A 22,789-nucleotide genomic window follows, 5' to 3' on the forward strand; every position below is an offset into this window, starting at 1 on the left:
TCCAAAATCATCACGCATTGACTTTGAAAACTCAAAACGGATACACCGTAAAGTAAGTAAATCATTTATTACACACGAATCATCTGATTGTAGCTTTACGTTTCATTTTATTCTATAACATCATCCGAATATCATGGAATAGCCCAACACGTAAGCTTTCTCCTATATTACGAGGCCAATTAGTTGCACAATACACAAACCATGTAATATTCTTAAACAACCTCTTATTATATAACAAGTTATATTATATTCAGAAACCAGTTTGCAGGGTATCCAGGTCTAGAGCATGTGCATGGTTACATCTATCTCTACAATGCATATTGAAATAACAGAAATTGATAGGAGCCTCCACCTTTCAAAAACAAGTGTGTATCTTTTGGCCACAGTTGCGTATGGCAGATTGACAGTCCAGTCCCGTGTGAGCTCGGCTTCCACTGTTCCTGTGCATGTGAGGGAGCTGGGAACATCACTAAGAGTTGGTCCCGGTCCTGGGGCCTCTGATGTAATTGATCTTTGCCTCATTATCCATGTCCTCCATGATCCTCTCCTGCTTCACTGAGAGGATAGTGTAGCTGACTGAAGACAAGAAATGGTTAAGGCCACAAAACAGGCAGGAGTAACCTTTGCCTTTTTCCTCTCAGAGCATTTCAGTATATTTCTGAGAGTTGTGGTTTTCATTACAGTGCCATATTGAGTGCTGTGGATCATTTTAGAGCAGTGAGAAATGATAAGACACACACACCACACGCAAACTAGCTAGGAACCTATTTGGTGACCATGACATGCTAACATTAGCAGCTAGCTAGTTAGTAGCTATGAAAAATATTACCTAGTCTCAGACCATTACCACTGGCTGAAAGGCGTTACTTAGATCATGTAAAGCGTAGACCAGATCATTTTCGACCACGGCTATAAAGTGCAACCATTTTGCATATGGTTGCACTTTATGCTCCTAAATTTTTTGTTGTGCGACCTGCCATTTTATTTTGGGAGCACCGTGCACATAGAAAAATAATCACACAGACAATAATTGTTGTAATGATTAAGCTTCGCTGTACTGTTGTATAAGTGCCCTAGAGATAAAAGTGGGCGTAGATTCGTTACTGTCATGACTGCACCATTACTACAGCAAGAAATGTAATGGATTGCGAATGTCATGAATTGACTATACATTCATAAACCATTTCGCTCTTAGAGACCGTGTACAATTTTCAATGTTATGTACCCAGTGGTGAAAAGTACTTAAGTAAAAATACTTTAAAGTACTGCTTAAGTTGATTTTTTTTTGGTATCTGTACTTTACTATTTATATTTTTGACAAGTTGTACTTTTTACTCCATACATTTTCTGTGATACTCAAAAGTACTTGTTACATTTTGAATGCTTATTCCAATTCACACACTTATCAAGAGAACATCCCTGGTCACCTCTACTGCCTCTGATCTAGCGGACTCACTAAACACAAATGCTTCATTTGTAAATGATGTCTAAGTGTAGGAGTGTGCCCCTAGCTATCTGTAAATGTAAAAAAACAATATAAGGAATCTGGAATCTATTTTAGAAATACTTCCTCAATTCCTGACTTGGAAGACAGCGCATGTCTTCTAAACGTCAATGGCTAGTTGCAGGTGGTTTGTTAGAATTTATTTAAAAAAATGTTTTGCTCCAATAAGTAATCCAGCAATGTGTATGCTGTCATCTTGTCTATTTAAAATCTTCTCTCATTGATTGAGACAGCTGGGTGTCCACCCCAAAGGCCCTATATCTGGGTCGCAACTTTGGTTTTAGAAGTGGGGGGGACAATTATTTAAAAAATGTATCCAGTGGGATACACATTCCAAACAGCCTACCTGACCGCACGGTGGCATCCGCATGATCCTAAAGCACACCATTGCTTTGTTCTGTATCACATTTCAGTGATAAAACTGGTGGAGACAAAAATGCAATTTCAGTATGTGGCCCCCCCTTCCCCTGTGAAAGTTGCACCCCTGCAATATTGACCAGATACTCATTTTAGCCAATGAGAGTGCATATGCAAGTGAACAACAGGTACAACTCCAATATAGTCTTTTTTTCTCTGAGTTGCCAGGATGTCATGTCCTCCTTATATCAGTACACTTGTACCAACCTATGCTTTACAAAACGTATTTTCAATGAGCCAGATGTAGCAAATAAGCCACTACATTTTTTGTTAACCAAATTCGACACACATTGACCTCCATACAAAAACTCCTCAGGTAGTGAGCAGAAAAAAAGGAAAACACCACCTGCTGGAGAAGACAGAGTTGGGCCCAGTAATCCATCTTGCGTCACCTCTTCCTCTCTGACACTCACCTGTCAATGACTGTTCGTGCTAACTTGGATCCTTAGGATGTCCCTACCCTTTATATTAACTTCAATGGGAGGGGTGGTGACTTCCAAGGAATCCAGATTGCAAGGACCAACAATGAGAAGATTTGAAATAGACAAGATGGTGTACACATTTTTGCTTTACTTCATGGAGAACAAAAATTGACATTTATTATTTAATAACAGAGCATAATCTAAATTGAATTTTAAACTGGGTGGTTCGAGCCCTGAATGCTGATTTGCTAACAGCCGTGGAATATCAGACGGGTATGACAGAACATTTATTTTTACTGCTCTAATTACGTTGGTAACCAGTTTAATAGCAATAAGGGTTTGTGATATATGGCCAATATACCACGGCTAAGGTGCCTATTGGCCATATACCACACCTCCTCGGGACTTATTGCTTAAACAAACCACTTGCAACTAGCCAAGGAAGTTTAGAAGCATGCGTTGTCTTCCAAGTCAGGAATTGAGGAAGTATTGTCAAGTAAATGTTTGTCAAATTCTCTGTGCTATGCTTTACACTAAGTAATAACCGCTATCATCCAGCTAGAACAGTTGTAACGTTAAAGGTCCGACTGAGAAATGTATGACACCCTAGATGGAAGGATACACATGCCGATGACAAACGCCCCGATAGCTAGTCCAGTTATGCGGTTGCGACTACGTATTTTTAGCGCGTTTTTCTTCCAATAGTCGAGATCTTGTCTTTTCCTGAGAAGTTGTTTCTGTGCCGCTGTAAGTTTCTCCTTAGAAGCGATCTCTCCAACTCCTTCAGCCGCCATTTCAGTGTTGTTATGTGTCTGATAGAAGTGACGTACGTTTTTTTTTACATTCTTTGGTTTGTGACTGTACTGGACAGCCCAACAACTGGTGCATTTCCGCCCTCTATCGTGTTGGAGTAGCCTACAAAGCCCACACATTCTGGCTGCGTTCCAGCACGTTTTTATTGCAGTCGCGCTGCGCAGATCACCAATTAGTGGAAAGTAGACTTTACTCCAGCCATTCACAATTCATTCAAATTATATTATTCTATCTAAACGTTGTCTTCAAAATCAAATCAAATGTAATTGATCACATACACATGTTTAGCAGATTATATTATGGGTGTAGTGAAATGCTTTGCAAATACTTTCAAAACCTTTGGGGAATGATTTGCAGGGTGTTATAGGCTAATTATTGTCATCACGTTGTCAATTTCATTCATCCTCAATCATTTTCAAGGTAAAATAAATAATTGTAAGTGAGGACTTGGTGGACTGTATATTCTTTAGGTTAGGTTTTACTTCATGTGTTCATTCCCGTGTGCTGGTAGGGCACAGATGACAGGCAGGTAGGATTCCAGTTGAGGCAGTTTAATAATGCTGAAGATGCACCGCACAGTGTATGTAGTATGAATGGGCTAAGGCACTTAGTGGTCTGGCGACTTGCTTTAACCAAAGTGTGTGTGTGTGTGTGTGTGTGTGGTATATGAACAAGGACACACACTGGTCTTGGCTAACACAATGAAAGCTAAGTGGTGGGAAAACACAAGGATGGCTGTAACTTTCTCTCACTTGACTACTGATCTTCTTCTCTGAGCTGTAGATCGCCCAGCATGCTCTGCTCCACTTCATCGGTGAGCAGAGCTACAGCTACATTTGATGAACTAACATTACTGATATGATTAACTACAAATACTTCACAGCCTTTTGGACAGAAACATTGACAGAAATGACATTCTTTTATTAGAAGAACATTAATTTATAAGATGAACTCTTATGTACAGAGAAAAAAGTTGTTCAAAATATCTTGATATATTGTTCTTATCCTTGTTCTGTAATAACAATAATACTATAAAACAGCCATAAGGTACAGTTATGCTCTATCATAATATATTTTCATATATACTGCCCATAATGTACAGCCACGTTATGCATAATGAACCACAATATAGTCGCAAGTGGTATTCCTTGATAAATTCACAGCCTTTTTCTAAATTAGGAAGTAATCAAATAACTGTACAGTCAAGGCAGTGGTATGTTATTTGTATGGCTCGCCAAAAGGAAAGCAACAACAACGATTTTATATGGTTTGATAAACAATATCTCATAGTTGTATTGTTGATAAGGTAACATTTGGGAAGGTATACAATATTTAAGCTTTTTCAAAGACTTTATCATATAGTTAAGAGGTCATCCACTAAAAAGACCGATCTGTCTCAGATATGTCAATCCAAACCATGGATACAACATCAGAATATTCCCCCAAATACATGTACACCTACATGTAATATATATTTTATTTGTAAAACTAAACATGATGCCTATTGCCAGGTATTGTTAACGGATCCATGGTAAACTTTGGTATGTCAACATGTTCATCCATTTTCCCTTTTTCTCTCAACTTCCTTTTTTGTCAATGTTCTTGTGAGTGGAAGTACCAAAACAGATGGATGACTGGATGGGTAGACAGCACGAGTTTGAAACTTGGGATGAAAGTTGAAGACTTGGAGCTACCACAGTTAAAGGCTAGTTCACTGACAGAAAAAAAACGCCCTTTACCAAATCTAGCAACCCATGTAACCATCAGTCTTTTCCCAGGACTTGGCAACCCCCATTGTCTCCGTCCCTCTTGACTCATGGATGTCATAGAACATGTCTCAGCTGGGGGCAAACACTGTCTCAAACTCTTTGAGGATGAGCTCCACAATCTGGTTCTGGAAGACCATGTAAACGGTGATGTTGGCCGACTCAGTCTGGGGTCTGAGTAACGTAGGGCCAAACACGATGGCCACATTCTGGACTGACATACGGTTCTTTTCCCCAAACTCAATCACTCTGGAAGAGAGGAAGAGGGGATGAGGAGAAGAGGGAGTGAGAGGAAGTATGAGGAGCTTGGAAAGTGTTTAGTATATCAGTTATTTATATCATTTGTATAGTTTTATATAAAACATAGAATTGTATATATACAGTTGAAGCCGGAAGTTTACTTAGACTGGAGTCATTAAAACTTGTTTTTCAACTATTCCACAAATTTCTTGTTAACAAACTATAGTTTTGGCAAGTTGGTTAGGACATCTACTTAGTGCATGACACAAGTAATTTTTCCAACAATTGTTTACAGACATGTTATTTAATTTATAATTTACTATATCACAATTCCAGTGGTTCAGAAGTTTACATACACTAAGTTGACTGTGCCTTTAAACAGCTTGGAAAATTCCCGAAAATGATGTCATGGCTTTAGAAGCTTCTGATAGGCTAATTGCCATCATTTGAGTCAATTGGAGGTGTACCTGTGGATGTATTTCAAGGCCTGCCTTCAAACTCAGTGCCTCTTTGCTTGACATCATGGAAAAATCAAAAGAAATCAGCCAAGACCTCAGAAAAGAGGAGGAGATCAGGAGATCTCCACGAGTCTGGTTCATCCTTGGAAGTAATTTCCAAACGCCTGAAGATACCACGTTCATCTGTACAAACAATACTACGCAAGTATAAACATCGTGGGACCACGCAGCCATCATACCGCTCAGGAAGGAGACTCGTTCTGTCTCCTAGAGATGAACGTATTTTGGTGCGAAAAGTGCTAATCAATCCCAGAACAACAGCAAAAGACCTTGTGAAGATGCTGGAGGAAACAGGTACAAAAATATCTATATCCACAGTAAAACGAGTCCTATATCAACATAACCTGAAAGGCCGCTCAGCAAGGAAGAAGCCACTGCTCCAAAACCGCCATAAAAAAGCCAGACTATGGTTTGCAACTTCACATAGGTGACAAAGATCGTACTTTTTGGAGAAATTTCCTCTGGTCTGATGAAACAAAAATAGAACTGTTTGGCCATAATGACCATCGTTATGTTTGGAGGAAAAAGGGTGGGACTTGCAAGCCGCAGAACACCATCCCAACAGTGAAGCACGGGGGTGGCAGCATCATGTTGTGGGGGTGCTTTGCTGCAGGAGGGACTGGTGCACTTCACAAAATAGATGGCATCTCAAGACATCAGTCAGGAAGTTAAAGCTTGGTCGCAAATGGACAGTGACCCCAAGCATACTTCCAAAGTTGTGGTAAAATGGCTTTAGGACAAGAGTCAAGGTATTGGAGTGGCCATCACAAAGCCCTGACCTCAATCCTATAGAATATTTGTGGCAGGAACTGAAAGAGCGTGTGTGAGCAAGGAGGCCTACAAACCTGACTCCTCAGTTACACCAGCTCTGTCAGGAAGAATGAGCCAAAATTCACTCAACTTATTGTTGGAAGCTTGTGGAAGGCTACCCAAAACGTTTGACCCAAGTTAAAGGCAATGCTACCAAATACTAATTGTGTGGGAATACTAACTTCTGGGAATGTGATTTTTTTATTTTATTTTACCCCTTTTTTCCTCCCCAATTGGTAGTAGTTACAGTCTTGTCTCATTGCTGCAACTCCTGTATGGAGTCAGGAAAGGCAAAGGTCGAGAGTCATGCATCCTCCGAAACACAACCCAACCTAGCCGCACTGCTTCTTAACACAATGCACATCCAACCTGGAAGCCAGCCGCACCAATGTGTCGGAGGAAACACCATACACCTGATCAGCCACAGGAGTCGCTGGTGCGCGATGAGACAAGGATATCCCTGCCAGCCAAACCCTCCCTAACCCGGACGACGCTGGGCCAATTGTGCGTCACCCCATGGACCTCCCGGTCGAGGCCAGCTGCGACAGAACCTGGGCTCAAACCCAGAATCTCTGGTGGCACAGCTAGCACTGCGATGCAGTGCCTTAGACCACTGCACCACCCGGGAGGCCCATAAGACAGGGAATTTTTACTAGGATTAAATGTCAGGAATTGTAAAAAAAAACTGAGTTGAAATGTATTTGGCTAAGGTGTATGCAAACTTCAACTGTATATAAAAAAATGCCAGTTTCTACCACAACACGCACTCACTTGAGGAGGTGTTTGAAAAGGAGGTGCATGGTATCGTGGTTGGGCAGAGGAAGGGACCTCACCAGGTCACGGAAGTACGACACCTTCTGAGGATAGTCCTGGATTTCTACCAGAGAAAGAGTCATCCCAAATGTCAATTTATTCACATCCTTTCATGCTATTTAGGTCAGACTATGTCAGTTCATTACTATCATGTAATTTGAGTCTGACTATTGAGATGCATCCAGAATGTTTTATTAGGGCCTGGCCTAGACTTACTGATGGCAGCGATAAACTTGTCGAAGAAGCTGAAAGGGAAGAGAGGTTCAGGCAGCTCCCTCAGAAAGAGCTTTAGCGCCCCCGTGATCACATGGATCTCCTCCCACTGACCATCCTCTAGGTCCAGATTTTCCTCTGGAGGGAGGGAGGGAGAGAGAGAGCACGAGGACAGATAATATGGTTGATAATACTGCAAGATGCTCCATCTACAAATTAATTACTAGTCCTTGAAACTTGCTTTACCATGATCCGCTTTGTGGCGTAGTCTCTGAATGACAGCTAGATTCCCACTAACTCTGTAGATCCCATCAATGTCCAGACCTAAGGGGAATGTACAATTCAATTATGTTACCTCTTTAGAGGTGGTAAAGGTAAAGGTTGATATTACGGTCTCAGGATAAAGAAGGAATACCTACCTCTAATCTCCACTGCCCTGATGCACTTCTCCACAAACCTGGGCACAGTGCTGTTCTCTCGATGGCACAGCGTGTCCAGATGACAACCAAACACATTATCTAGAGAACCACGATGAAAAACATTCTGAGTGCCGTAAAGGTATCATAAGGTACAATAAGGTTACTCTGCTATGTCATTTAACCATGTTATAAAGCTCAGTCTCACCTCTTATGTAGCCCTTCTCCTTCACTGACTGCAGTGTGGGCCTCTTCTGGAGGAACTTGCGTAGTTTGGTGCGGACACGCCCCTGATCTGATGACTCGGCACTGATGCCTGGCGAAATTTTAGTGGCTGCTGGAGGGGGCAATTAATGATGAGTGCAGCTTTCGTTAACTACCTGATCTAATGCCCAGTTATCAAATATTGACATTTTCCACCTATTTCCACCTCCAAAAGCATTGAAAGACCTGGTGGTTCGTAATAGTAGGTTGTAGGACATTCATACTTACAGCTGGTCCTCTTGTCTCTGTCTGAAGCAAGTGGAGATTTCTCCATAGGCTCCTCCTCTTCCTCTTCCGACAAGTGATCTTGGTCCTGAGAGAGGAGAGGTTATAATGAAGACAGACGCCCCCTTGGCCTACTCTAATTAGAACTTGTTACATAGATACCTCCTGGATACTCACCAGCTGTCTGACGGTGTCCAGTATGATCCTGTGCCAGTCACAAATGATGCTCTCTGTGTCATACTGGACCAGGTACTCACACCCATGACGCGTTTTCAACTGGAGCGGGAGAGGGAAAAAGCCATACCAAGAGTTAAATTAAATTAATTTTGATTCAGTTCCTGAATTGAATGAAATAGAACTGACTTCAACCCTGATAGACCTTAAACAGAGCCCATACCTCCAGAACGTTCTTCTTGCTGGACTTGTCCTTGGGGGCCCAGCCCACAGTGGCTCCCCGCAGCTCCACTGTGTACTCTGTGGTGATCTGATTGGTCTTGTTCTGAGGAATCACGGACCAATGACATTCATTCAACAGACCTGGTGGTTCGTAATAGTAGGTTGTAGGACACCCAATCCTGACAAGCAAGCAAATCATTCTTTATGAATACAATGACCTTATTTTCTAAAGTGGTGGCTGTGAGTGGTTATTGTAGCAAAATGTTCTTACTGAGTTTCCCGAGGGTGCATATTTTGGGTCTTTGTGAAACGTGAGAATGCCTCCATGCAGCACTGTCCATGACTGACTCCAATTTTTCCTATTAGAAAAACAGAAAATAAGGAATCATTGGTCCATTGCGCAAATCACAATGTGTTGTAATTTTTGCGGTTGACTTGACATTACCTAATTCTTTTCCCATTGTCAGCCACCTTGGTTTTGTTCAGGATCCCTGCCTTCTCTAGTAGATGTGTCTAAAACAAGCAAAATAGAGACAAATGTTAACAAAATTTCACAAATGACAGAGGGAGAGTGTATGAACATTTCTACTAATGATGATTACCAGGAACCCACAGATCCCAGATCAGGTTTAAAGATTTTGTTAGTTATATTGTACTGTACGTACATCAGTGGAGGCTGCTGAGGGAAGGCCGGCTCATTATAATGTCCTCAATAGAGTGAGTGGAATGGTATCAAACACATGGTTCTCATGGTGTTCACTGACATACATAGGTAAATGAGTTAAGCAGTTAGTACCCACATTGGGCCATATGCTACTGGACATTGCCCATTGGCCTACTGGCTGATATGAACATTGAACTGTTCATGTTAGCAGATTATTGTAATTGTGGGCTATAATTTTAGCCCTAGATAAAGTATTGTTGTGACTTTATGCCACTAGGTGGCAGCAACAAATGTTTGTGTTGGCAGTGTTCCAGGTTATGCTGAATTCTTGGGCTATGAGTTCACAGGTAAAGATCAAAGAGTATAAGTAGCAGATTCTTTACAGCTTTGAAATGTGAGTCAGGTATCAACATGGGAGTGGTCAATCTTTGTGTGTGTGTGTGTGTGTGTGTGTGTGTGTGTGTGTGTGGTGTGTGTGCATCTTTGTGCATGAGTGCACAATTATACATGCTTGGGCGTGAGTGTGTTTGTTGGCATGGATTCATAAAATGGGAAATAGTTCTTTGGGGTTGACTTTGCTTATAGCACTGACATTCAGCACTTTGACATTACTGTGCCTACTACATAAGACAGCGCCATATGTACATTCAGCACAATGCTTTGAAAGGCAATGCAATAAAATATGGTGTCAATCAGATCTGAAAGTACTACCCAACAAGCCACCACTTGGACCACAAGGTCCAACAAAAACAACTACAAATGCTCCCTCTCCCCACTAGGGGGTAGTGTCAATGGGGGTCTATCATGACACGATCATTTAGTACAGGGTTCATTCAAATAATCAAAGCTTGATGATGAGTTGTTTATTTGAATCAGCTGTGTAGTGCTAGAGCAAAAACCAAAATGTGCACCCATTGGGGACCCCAGGACGAGTTTGGAAAACCCTGATTTAGCAGATGCTTGTATTCCAGATCGCTTTCTAATCCACACACGAAGCAAAGAGAGAGAACAACCCATTCAAAGTTAGTAGTTTCACTTAAACACCACATAAGAAACTCTTAATCAGCCCTTTTTAAGAGCATACATGTATATAGTATGTACTGTAACCAATATCTAATCCATTAGCTCCCCTTCCCAAGCGCCGTTAGTTTTCCTATCCAATTCTATATTATAGTATGTTAGCTAGATCAGAACACCCACACACCACCAGAATGCAATACCTGTCTGGCAAACTACACTATGCATCTATCAGGCCTGACGTGGGCCGTAAGAACCTACGTGCTCATGATGTGAGTCTGTGCTCAGATGTGACAGTCTACTCCGTGCTCCCAACCTATCAGTCTTTATGGAGAAAACAATACAAGTCTTCAATGAATGGGATAATGGGTCTTCAGGCTCTTTGTCATTTAGAAGTCTATGTGTGCTGTCTGTACAGTAGAGTACATTTTATTGAGTTAGTAGAAGGGTTGGGAAATTAATTAATTAAATTCATAAAATTAACAATAAAGTCATTGTTGAAAAATAATGCAATTTCCAATTCAATTATTGTGTGTACTAGTCCAACACATATAATTTATTATTGAGGGCCAGTAGAAAATGACCTGACAAAGATCCCTATCGATTCAAAACCTTATCGTGTCGTACGTTCTTACTGTACTTACATGGTGTGGCATCTCGGGGGAGTTGCCTGAGCTGGATGCTTCACTGGTGACGTCCGAAACGTTTCTACTATGTGTTGGAAAGAACCTCTGCCAAACGCAAGGGAGGGAATTGGGTTCAGGTTGGTTAGTCAACAGTAGTCGATAGGGCCTTATTGTTCGAACAGAGCAGAAATCCTGTCAAATTTTATGAGTCATAATTCTATCCGCTTTCTCCCCTGCCCCCTCCATTCTTGTTGTAGTTTCTCCCATTTCGGTTTGTAAGTGACCTCCTGAGGGGAAATCAACTAGGGCAGGTGTTTCCATCTCCTGTTGAGGGCGGCCGACAATGACACATACACAACGACATCCTTCCACAAGGGCATTGTGCATAAAGCTGTGAGGGCCAGGTGTCTCATGTCAGGGACTAGTCCTAATGGCTTGTTTGCTTGGGACTACCAGAACGGCAAATGCTGCAGTTTCTATGTTCCTATACCGTAGTGCCAAATTCAGTCTAGATTCCAAAAAGAGATTGTAATGGCCTATAAACGTCTGTTGCTATACCAAACGTTGAAACGTTGAAACCTCCTTCAACGTCCCTGTCCATGCTCTGGGCTCCCCAGCTACTCACGTTGTCTTCTTGTGAGGGGCCAAACTGATGGTGGTCTATGGTGTGTCTCCAGTTCTTCAGAACCAGCGGGCTGTCCTGGTCCACTCCATTCCCCACCTTGGACAGACTGGCTGCACTTGGGAGCTGAGAGGGTTAACAGAAACAAACAGTGTAAAGGCCCTGGCCTATTTAATCAAACCCAGTAACTGGTTATTTGAGGTAAGGACATATTTTCTTCACCTACAGTTGAAGTCGGAAGTTTACATACACTTAGGTTGGAGTCATTAAAACTTGTTTTTCAACCACCTCACAAAGTTCTTGTCAACAAACTATAGTTTTGGCAAGTTGGTTAGGACATCTACTTTGTGCATGACACAAGTCATTTTTCCAACAATTGTTTACAGACAGATTATTTCACTGTATCACAATTCCAGTGGGTCAGACGTTTACATACACTAAGTTGACTGTGCCTTTAAACAGCTTGGAAAATTACAGAAAATGATGTCATGGCTTTAGAAGATTCTGATAGGCTAATTGACATCATTTGAGTCAATTGGAGGTGTACCTGTGGATGTATTTCAAGGCCTACCTTCAAACTCAGTGCCTCTTTGCTTGACATCATGGGAAAATCAAAAGAAATCAGCCAAGACCTCAGAAAAATTTGGAGACGTCCACAAGTCTGGTTCATCCTTGGGAGCAATTTCCAAATGCCTGAAGGTACCACATTCATCTATACAAACAATAGTACGCAAGTATAAACACCATGGGACCATGCAGCCATCATACTGCTCAGAAAGGAGACGCGTTCTGTCTCCTACAGATGAATGTACTTTGGTGCGAAAAGTGCAAATCAATCCCAGAACAACAGCAAAGGACCTTGTGAAGATGCTGGAGGAAACAGGTACAAAGTATCTATATCCACAGTAAAATGACCAGTAAAATAACCTGAAAGGCCGCTCAGCAAGGAGGAAGGGGACAAAAGATTGTACTTTTTGGAGAAATTTCCTCTGGTCTGATGAAACAAAATAGAACTGTTTGGTCATAATGACCATTGTTATGTTTGGAGAAAAAAGGGGGATGCTTGCAAGCCGAAGAACACCATCCCAACCGTGAAGCACAGGGGTGGCAGCATCATGTTGTGGGGGTGCTTTGCTGCAGGAGGGATTGGTGCACTTCACAAAATGGATGGCATCACGAGGGAGGAAAATGATGTGGATATATTGAAGCAACATCTCAAGACATCAGTCAGGAAGTTAAAGCTTGGTTGCAAATGGGTCTTCCAAATGGACAATGACCCCAAGCATACTTCCAAAGTCGTGGCAAAATGGCTTAAGGACAAGAAAGTCAAGGTATTGGAGTGGCCATCACAAAGCCCTAACCTCAATCCTATAGCGTTTGCGAGCAAGGAGGCATACAAACCTGACTCAGTTACACCAGCTCTGTCAGGAGGAATGGGCCAAAATTCACCCAACTTGTTGTGGGAAGCTTGTGGAAGTCTCCCCGAAACGTTTGACCCAAGATAAACAATTTAAAGGCAATGCTACCAAATGCTAATTGAGTGTATGTAAACTTCTGACCCACTGGGAATATGATGAAATAAATAAAAGCTGAAATAAATAATTCTCTCTACTATTATTCTGACATTTCACATTCTTAAAATAAAGTGGTGAACCTAACTGACCTAAGACAGAGAATTTTTACTAGGATTAAATGTCAGGAATTGTGAAAAAACGAGTTTAAATGTATTTGGCTAAGGTGTATGTAAACTTCCGACTTCAACTGTATGTGCAGTACAGAGTTACCCCATACAATGTCAAGCTCTTTGAGACCTGGTAAAAAGCCACTCAACCATTCCTTGAAATTACAATATTGCTTCTCTTCACCTCAGTTGGAAGGTTCCACTGGGATCTGGAGCCGTCTCTCAGGTAGTAGTACGTCTTTCCTTCTTGATCCACAGACTTGAGCCACTGCCAGGATACACACACACAGGACAAAGCAGCATATGACTCACACTGCATGGTTTCTCAAACCGCTACCCTTTCAAAGCACTGGACCTCCATTCAATACACTTACCTGCTCCTGTGTGCATTCGCTGGTGAATACGGTTTTCCCATCTGCATCTATGGAGCGCTTCCAGCCCGCCGGGACACTGTCTAGAATGGCCCGGGGTATGACGGCCAGTTTAGCCTGCGGCACGGGCAGGAGGTCTTTGGGGCACACCGAGGAGGAGGTGTCTGGAGCTTCGTGGTCTTCTGTCAGGTAGTCTTCCTTTGGGAGAGGAGGCTGAGGAACAGAAGATTCGCAAATGCTTTTAAGATGGAACTCAAACTGAGTGGCCTATTTATAAAAAGTTTATGACATGGTTCATAACATGCTAGCGATTCTGCTCAAATGGCAAATGTTCTTAATAACTTCGCTAGTAACACTTTGAGAATAAACAGCAAAAAGCATGTGTATGCCATAACAGGCTTTAGACATAACTAGCTAATGAACTAACAAAACAAGACTCCCTCAAGACCATGAAGCAGATGTTAATGCGCTGGTGTCTGACAGAGACTGCTTTAGCAGTCAACAATCCAACAACACTTTCCACGGTTCTGTATTTTAGAAGCCTTATCTGTTGATGAGCTTGAAACAATGGCCATATTAGTCAAATAAAGCATAAGCTTTACCGGTCCTCTGTCTGGGAGCTTCAGCATAGGAGGCTCAGTAACAGGAGAGGAGGGGGCGATGGGCTCCGGAGCGCCCCAGGACGTGGCCCCAGAGGTGGGGTTATAGAAGTAGTTTCGACCGGTGGTCTCATCCAACACCTGTTCCCAGTTGGAACCCTGGGATGAGGCCGGTGAGAGGGCCGGGGACAGGGCCGGGGACAGGGCCGGGGACAGGGCAGGGGAAAGGGCCATGGACAGGGCTGGGATAGCCAACGCCTCCTTGGGCAGCTCCATGTCTGTGGAGGGGAGGGTGCTGCGGGGGTCGGCCCAAGTGGTTTGGCCCGTGGCTGGGCGGTAATAGAACTCTTTCCCGCTGTCCTTGTCAGTGTGCACATGCCATCCCTCCTGGGTAAGGGGCACGTCAGGACTCAGAGCTACTAACGGAGGGGATTGTGGGATGTTTTTCTTCAGCTCGGTGACATTGGCGTAAACAGCAGTGTTGGGGCTGGCATTCTCCACCTGGAGACAGAGATGAAAGAAAAGTCAGGTCAGTCATCAGGAATAACATGAGGATGAAGAAACATTTCACCCCCAGTCCTAAATGGCCACGAGCCACCAGTCAATAATATCTTGTGCTCTATATGAACAGAGTAGACTGCCTGCGTAGTACTCCCCAACCTCACCTTATTTGCAGTGAAGCCAATGGCCCCATCAGCCCCTATGAGAACAATCTGTGAGAATCTCCACAACACAAAAGACAGACGGGGAAAAAGTTCTCTACCTGCACCTCCCTTTACTCCCATCAAGTAACAAAGCACTGACTTGGGATCAAATATCATTCTCCCAACCCCTTTGTTTGAATAGGCTGTTACCCAACTCATCACAATATGCCCATTCTTACAAAGTGCATGCATTTAAAGAGCTATATGTGGATCTCGCTTTTTAGTGGGGTTTTTTCTTTCTTAAAAGAGTACAGACATCAACATTCTATTGTAAGCCTTTTTTCAGTTTTAGTGGAAATGGTCATACGTCAGTAATATCTGCATCCAAAAAAGTGATCTGTCCTATTAATGTCTTTCCCGAACCCTACATACATCTCAGGGGTGTGGAAGTGAAGAGCAAAACATCCCATCTCAAACAGAGGAGATTTCCACCACGTGGAGGTGAGTAGACCACAGGGAGCTGTGTGGCAGACCGTCTCTTCATAGACAAACACAAGCACATTTCAACATGAGCCAGACATGATAAGAAGCTATAAAGACTGGGGAAGTCTGAACGACAACGCAGATGATGTCACAGCTAAATACAGTACTACAGGATACATTTACATTTCAGTAATTTAGCAGACACTCTTATCCAGAGCGACTTACAGGAGCAATTAAGGTTAAGTACAGACAGATCTTTCACCTAGTTGACCTTTCGGTTACTGGCCCAATGCTCTTAACCTCTAGGGTACTGTACCTGCCGCCCTCACATGTAGGCTAAGTACTGCAGGCATAGAATTGAACATGTAATTCAATTGGCACAGACACAAAAATTAGGACAGGCTGCGTGAAATGACCATAAAGTCTTAGATTAGTGGTCATGAAGGAAAATACCATAATTGGGACGCACACTCTTAGGTACTTACCTGGGAGACACCCAGAAAAGTCACAAGCCTGTGCCTGAAGCTACGGCAAGCCTTGAAGATCATGTCGGTCATATTCCCTGAAAAAGGCACCTCTTCGGACAACGTAATGATCAAATATGTTGCATCCCATCAGGGGATATAACATTTTAACTAGTAGATCCAAAAGCAGAACTATTGGCAAGGACATACCACAGGTTTTTCAGACCATGTACCAGTTCCTTCTTTTGATTACTACCTGGCTTGAAGAGGGGCTTTTTTTTTTTAGGTTTGAATACATTTTTAAGAAACACTGAAAAAGCCAGAGACCAGGGAATAACTGTCTTCGGGTTGCCCAATTCGCACCTTTTAAAACAGACATTCTTCATGAAAAAAATAGCTTTAAAAGAAAAGCCTGGCTCAGAGGTAAGGTTTCTTTGGTATCGGCAAGACTCTTCTGTGTACCACACATGGACGTACACTGGCCTGAACACACAGACAGACTATACCGACCTAAATACTTGCAAGAAAAACACAAATAAGATACATGGCTGGGTGGGTGGAGGGAGGGAGTCGACTGTCCAACTGTCATTTCCTCTCAAAATGGGCTAATGGAAGTTTTGAACATAAACACACATCCCAATTGGGTTGTTTTGTTGTATACTGCTTACAACATCTCGGCCGTAAAGTACCTGCGTAATACTTATGCAAGTATAAAGTAAAACACCAGAACACATTGATACACACTTACCTCTATGCCTGAAGTTACTCTAACATCTAAAATACACATGTGCACAATGAGAGAATTAGTTATGTGCTGGAATGATGCTGTAGCAGATAGTGTGGATAGTGTTTCCTTGTTCTGTGACATCACCTTCTCTGCGACCTGAGGTGTCTGTCAGAAGCTGTGGTTCCCTGGTTTGGTGGTACCTAAAGGTCAACCTGTGATACGCGAGTCTGCCCATTGTTCATGTCCTATGAACAGCTGGCATTGATTGTACAAAACATTAGGAAATCCTGCGATTTCCATGATATAGACTGACCAGGTGAATCCAGGTGAAAGCTATGATCTCTTATTGATGTCACCTGTTAAATCCACTTCAATCAGTGTAGATGAAGGGGAGGATACAGGTTAAATAATGATTTTTAAGCCCTGAGACAATTGAGAAATGGATTGTATATGTGTGCCATTCAGAGGGTGAATGGACAAGACAAAATACTTAAGTGTCTGAATGGGGTATGGTAGTAGGTGCCTGGTAGGTGCAAGAACTGCAATGCTGCTGGGTTTTCATGCTCAACAGTTTCCTGTGTGTCAAGAATGGTCCACCACCCAAAGGACATCGAGCCATCTTGACACAACTGTGGGAAACATTGGAGTCAACATGGGCCAGCATCCCTGTGAAACGCTTTCGACACCTTGTCATCCATTTCCCAACGAATTGAGTCTGTTCTGGGCAAAGAGGGGTGCAAATCAATATTAGGAAGGTGGGTATGTGTGTGCATGACGCAACAGATGACAACATCATAAAAAGAACTCCAGACTCTTGTACCAACATAATTGTTTTGTTATTCAAATGGTACCAGCGATAGACACACCCTAGAAACCACCTGGGTTACAAAGCTGCAGGCTAGAGGTTGATAGGCACAATCCTAGAATCATTATTTAATAATCCCTATACAGTTCTGCTTCATTAGACCTAGTAATAAACGCGCCTTACAAATTAATAAACATGCCTTGGGCAACGCAGAGCATGGGCAGCAGTAAATATGCAAGCAAAACTAAAAACAAACACTCACTCACTTTCAGGTTTCGGTTAACACCACCTGATAAGTTCTTCTTTGTGGTGGGAGAGTTGTCTTTGGAATGTGGCAGTGACTACTGGCTACACATTCAGGTTGAAACATCAAAACCTGGCTGTGGAAAGCCCCAGTTTTTCTAAAGAAGATATTAATGAAGCTTAGCCTACCCCTCTTCCTTTACAGTAGCAACACAACAATAAGCTACAAGTGCAGGTGCGTGTAGCAGAAGAATCTAAAATGATATTAATAACAGATGCGTAATAGTAATAAAAGTGATTGTGGTGATGATTATCTTTCAATCAACCGGAAGCACATTGTTTCTTATGCGCTAAAGCCTCCAAGCTAAATAGCATACCAGCCTCCTTAAACCAAACTAAATGGAAAGGATACCAGAATGACTGGTTCACACACAGCAACATGAACATTTTCTGCCAGTCAGCAATACCTGTCATGCCAACCATTTGTTTGGAGTCAAAGTGGATAGTGGCAATATAGTGACTTTTTGTAATCTCTCTAGGAAAGGACTACTGTCACAGAAGGAGAAGAGATAACACACCTTTACATCAGATTATGTTCCTGGCTGCGTGTATCCAAGCAGGTTATGGTCAAGTATTAACTTTCTGCTTGTGACTCATTGTCAATGATTTATATCTACAAGCAATGAAAACCAAGATGGCATTCCTCCCTTGTAGTTTGACCCCTTCTCCCTGGCAGGGCTGGGGCAAACCTTGTCATGCCCATCATCATAATATTATCACACTTACAATTACATCAAGCTTTTTGACACTGCATAAACAGGACCAAGGAAGTCAAAGACAATTACAGATGTACATACTGTACCCAATGTGTCATTTATGATAACGTAATTGCGTATAATGTGCCAGAATATTCGAGAAATTACAACTGATTGACACTTCACAGTTTAAAATGAACTACAACTGATTGACACTTGATGGTTTAAAATGTACTATTGTAAAATCACTGTAGTGGAATAGAGATACACTGAGTGTACAAAATATTAGGAACACCTGCTCTTTCCATGACATAGACTGACCAGGTGAATCCAGGTGAAAGCTATGATCCCTTATTGACGTCACTTGTTAAATCCACTACAATCAATATAGATGAAGGGGAGGAGACAGGTTAAAGAATGATTTTTAAGCCTTGAGACAATTGAGAGATGGATTGTGTATGTGTGTGCCATTCAGAGGGTGAATGGGCAAGACAAAATATTGAAGTGCCTTTGAACGGGGTATGGCAGTAGGTGCCAGGAGAACCGGTTTGAGTGTGTCAAGAACTGCAACGCTGCTGGGTTTTTCCACTCACATCAGTTTCTTATGTGTATCAAGACTGGTCCACCACCCAAAGGACATCCAGCCAACTTGACACAACTGTGGGAAGCATTGGAGTCAACATGTTGGGGCGGCAGGTCGCCTAGTGGTTAGAGTGTTGGGCCAGTAACTGAAAGGTTGCTGGATCGAATCCCCGAGCTGACAAGGTAAAAATCTGTCATTCTGCCCCTGAACAAGGCACTGTTCCCCGGTAGGCCGTCATTGTAAATAAGAATTTGTTCTTAACTGACTTGCCTAGTTAAATAAAGGTTAAAAAATAAATAAAACATGGGCCAGCATCCCTGTGGAACGGTCTCGACACCTTGTAGTCCATGCCCCGATGAATTGAGGCTGTTCTGAGGGCAAAAGGGGATGCAACTCAAAATTAGGAAGGTGATCCTAATGTTTTGTACACTCAGTGTATATGGACAGATTGGAACTATATAAGAGCATAATCTCAGTCTCGCTTTATACTGTCTTCATCTTAACTCTTCGAACGCTCACTCAGTATTGACCCTAGAAATCAGATGAGGTGACTGAATGCTGCATGGCAGTGAGTGCCACATGGTTTACTGGTTGATGTCCCTTTCCATTCAATCAACAGTGGACTGACTCATCAATTCCTCATATTGATAAACTGAAGGAAAAACAGCTGACACTATCAAGATCTAAATAGACAAGAGTTATGGACCCATATTCAGCCTGTAGATATTTAGAGTAATAGTAAGTAGCCTATAGAGCATGACATAAATACCCCCCTACAGAACAAGAACATAATGGTCTGGGCTAATGCATAATCACAATCTATACCTGAGCTATTTTGCATCTGAGGGTCAAACACTGTGTATGTCAGAGGTCATTGACCGGCACTGTGGTCTATGTCATTTTCATGTACAAATATACAGTATATTGACAAGATAAGTCAACTGGAGGAAGGTAATGTTTTCAAAAATGTAATGTGTGCTCAAATAATACCAGGCTATTGCCAGTGACCAAAATTAAATTTGATAGAAATGAATGCTTACTCTGAATCACTGTAATTTACACCACATGTATAATACATGTATTAAAACTGTTACAGTTAGTAGCTATTAATGCGCATAAAATCCTATTTAAACAGACCAAAACCTCAATCCAAATCTAAACAACAAATGGAGCCAAAAAGGGCAAATTACCTGTTTAAAGTTTGTTTGGTTAATCTCAGGCTCAATGTAGAGTAGACTATCCTTCAAAGATATCATTTAGAAGTTATAGACTTCAGCTTTCCCTTAATCCAGTTTTAAAGTACAGTATTCACCTCACTATTCCACACTGTACACTCACACACTCCATGCCTTGTCAGGTACGCTACAGTACAGGTAAAGCCACTGCCTAGCAGCAGCAAGTCTTGGGAGTGGTTGCGATGTTCCTCAGTTTAACCCTCTCTTGCCTGCATAGATTGCGAGCACACATAATGCACAGAATGCAGCCAACACAACACTGATACCTTGCATAACTAAATAATAACGTTTCAGAATTGAGAAACACTGAAGTAATGAAGTAATGAAGAAACACTGAAGGGAGTATCTTTACTCAATCGCCTGTTTACATTTTGCTAATTAAATAATTATGTCATGAGAACATTTCACGATTCAGGAGCTCTGCAAACAGTTCTGCTCAAAAACTTGAGTGTGTGTCAGTGTTTGTGTGCGGCCTGGCGTGGCATGGGGGCTAGCCTATTGGAGCGGAGTATGGAAACATGTGTTTGTGTGTCTTTGTTTCCAGTTGTTTGGGGCAAGGCTTGCAGCCCTACAGTACAGGAAAGGGCTCCTCCTTTGTTTTGTAAACACACAGCACAGTGGCCCAGGGGTGCTGCTAACTGGGTACTATGGCTGGGTGGGTGTACCTAATTTCTACCAGCATGTCACATGTGCAACTTTACTCCACACACAGAGATGTGTACAAAGCTCTTCCCCACCCCCCATTTCGCCAATCTGACCATAATTATATCCTCCTGATTCCTGCTTACAAGCAAAAACTCAAGCAGGAAGTACCAGTGACTCGCTCAATATGTGGCAGGGCTTGCAAACTATTACGGATTACAAAGGGAAACCCAACCGCTAGATGCCCAGCGATGAAAGCCTACCAGATGAGCTTAATGCCTTCTATGCTCGCTCTGAGGCAAGCAACCCTGAACCATGCATTAGAGCACCAGCTGTTCCGGCGACTGTGTGATCACACTCTCCTTAGCCGATGTGAGTAAGACCTTTTAAACAGGTCAATATTCACAAGGCTGCAGGGCCAAATGGATTACCAGGATGCGTACTCAATGTATGTGCTGACCAACTGGCAAGTGTCTTCACTGACATTTTACACCTCTCCCTGACCGAGTCTGTAATACCTACATGTTTCAAGCAGACCACCATAGTCCCTGTGCCCAAGAATGCCAAGGTAACCTGCCTAAATGACTACCGCCCCGTAGCACTCACTTCTGTAGCCATGAAGTGCTTTGAAAGGCTGGTCATGGCTCATATGAACTCCATCATCCCAGAAACCCTAGACCCACTACAATTCGCACACTGCACCAACAGATCCACAGATGACGCAATCTCTATTGCACTCCACATTGCCCTTTCCCACCTGGACAAAAGAAACACCAACAGGAGAATGCTGTTTGGCATTCATCACCATAGTGCCCTCAAAGCTCATCACTAAGCTAAGGACCCTGAGACTAAACACCTCCCTCTGCAACTGGATCCGGGACTTCCTGACGGACTGCCCCCAGATGGTAAGGGTAGGCAACAACACATCTGCCACGCTGATCCTCAACACAGGGGCCCCTCAGGGATGCGTGCTTAGTCCACTCCTTTACTCCCTGTTCACCCATGGCTTCGTGGCCACGCACGACTCCAACACCACCATTAAGTTTGCCAATGACACAATGGTGGTAGGCCTGATCACCGACAACGATGAGACAGCCTATAGGGAGGGGATCACAGACCTGGCAGTGTGGTGCTAGGACAACAACCTCTCCCTCAACATGAGAAAGACAAAGGAGCTGATTGTGGACTACAGGAAAAGGAGGGCCCATTCACATCAACAGGGTTGTAATGGAGCGAGTCGAGTGCTTCAAGTTCCTTGATGTCCATATCACTAACAAACTATCATGGTCCAAACACACCAAGACAGTCATGAAGGGCACACAACAATGCCTATTCCCCCTCAGGAGACTGAAAAGATTTGGCTTGGGTCCTCAAAACATTCTACAGGTGCACCGTCGAGAGCCTCCTGACTAGTTACATCACCGCTTGGTATGGCAACTGCTCAGCATCCGACCGCAAGGCGCTACAGAGTGTAATGTGTACAGCCCAGTACATCACTGGGGCCAAGCTTCCTGCCATCCAGGATCTCTATACCAGGTGATTTTCTTTCTTTTTTAAAATTATTTTACCTTTATTTAACTAGGCTAGTCAGTTAAGAACAAATTCTTATTTTCAATGACAGCCTAGTGGGTTAACTGCCTTGTTCAGGGGCAAAACTCCAGACATTTTACCTTGTCAGCTCAAGGATTCAATCTTGCAACCTTTTGGTTACTAGTCCAACGCTCTAACCACTAGGCTACCTGCCGCAATGTCAGAGGAAGGCCCTAAAAATGACCAAAGACTCCAGCCACCCAAGTCATAGACTTGAATTC

The 22,789-nt window shown here is 42.7% G+C and overlaps 2 protein-coding genes across 4 annotated transcripts in view; both read right to left on the reverse strand.

Moving 5' to 3' along the window:
- Positions 1-87: 87 nt before the first annotated feature.
- On the reverse strand, positions 88-3,213 carry LOC139577177 (cytochrome c oxidase assembly factor 3 homolog, mitochondrial-like). The gene is made up of 2 exons (XM_071404091.1): positions 2,966-3,213; positions 88-576 (listed from the first exon to the last, which is right to left on the reverse strand). Exons 1-2 carry the CDS (start codon positions 3,135-3,137, stop codon positions 470-472), a joined length of 279 nt encoding a protein of 92 aa, XP_071260192.1. The 5' UTR covers positions 3,138-3,213; the 3' UTR covers positions 88-469.
- Positions 3,214-4,056: 843 nt separating this feature from the next.
- Positions 4,057-22,789, reverse strand: part of LOC139577187 (rho GTPase-activating protein 27-like) — a 32,259-nt gene continuing 13,526 nt past the window's right edge. Inside the window, exons 3-19 of one of the 3 annotated variants that reach the window (XM_071404110.1) lie at positions 14,401-14,898; positions 13,802-14,011; positions 13,612-13,695; positions 11,750-11,872; positions 11,143-11,229; positions 10,760-10,822; positions 9,263-9,330; positions 9,089-9,176; positions 8,819-8,920; positions 8,599-8,697; positions 8,425-8,509; positions 8,141-8,266; positions 7,936-8,034; positions 7,763-7,840; positions 7,520-7,654; positions 7,262-7,367; positions 4,057-5,171 (exon numbers count right to left, since the gene is read on the reverse strand). In XM_071404110.1, coding sequence (XP_071260211.1) covers positions 4,994-5,171; positions 7,262-7,367; positions 7,520-7,654; positions 7,763-7,840; positions 7,936-8,034; positions 8,141-8,266; positions 8,425-8,509; positions 8,599-8,697; positions 8,819-8,920; positions 9,089-9,176; positions 9,263-9,330; positions 10,760-10,822; positions 11,143-11,229; positions 11,750-11,872; positions 13,612-13,695; positions 13,802-14,011; positions 14,401-14,898 — 2,229 coding nt within the window. In that variant the 3' untranslated portion in view covers positions 4,057-4,993. Of the gene's footprint in view, positions 5,172-7,261; positions 7,368-7,519; positions 7,655-7,762; positions 7,841-7,935; positions 8,035-8,140; positions 8,270-8,424; positions 8,510-8,598; positions 8,698-8,818; positions 8,921-9,088; positions 9,177-9,262; positions 9,331-10,759; positions 10,823-11,142; positions 11,230-11,749; positions 11,873-13,611; positions 13,696-13,801; positions 14,012-14,400; positions 14,899-22,789 lie in introns of all 3 variants that reach the window. The other 2 variants (XM_071404101.1, XM_071404119.1) reach the window with 2 other exon arrangements.

This window comes from Salvelinus alpinus, chromosome 1, assembly GCF_045679555.1.
Source record: "Salvelinus alpinus chromosome 1, SLU_Salpinus.1, whole genome shotgun sequence".
In the NCBI taxonomy this organism is placed as follows: Eukaryota; Metazoa; Chordata; class Actinopteri; order Salmoniformes; family Salmonidae; genus Salvelinus; species Salvelinus alpinus.

Excerpts from the sequence above, each read along its gene's own strand:
- LOC139577177 (XM_071404091.1), bottom strand. The coding sequence starts at position 3,137 with ATGGCGGCTGAAGGAGTTGGAGAGATCGCTTCTAAGGAGAAACTTACA. Across the intron at positions 577-2,965 it reads GGCGTTTGTCATCGGCATGT|TCAGCTACACTATCCTCTCA; the intron begins GTATCCTTCCAT and ends TCTTGTCTTCAG.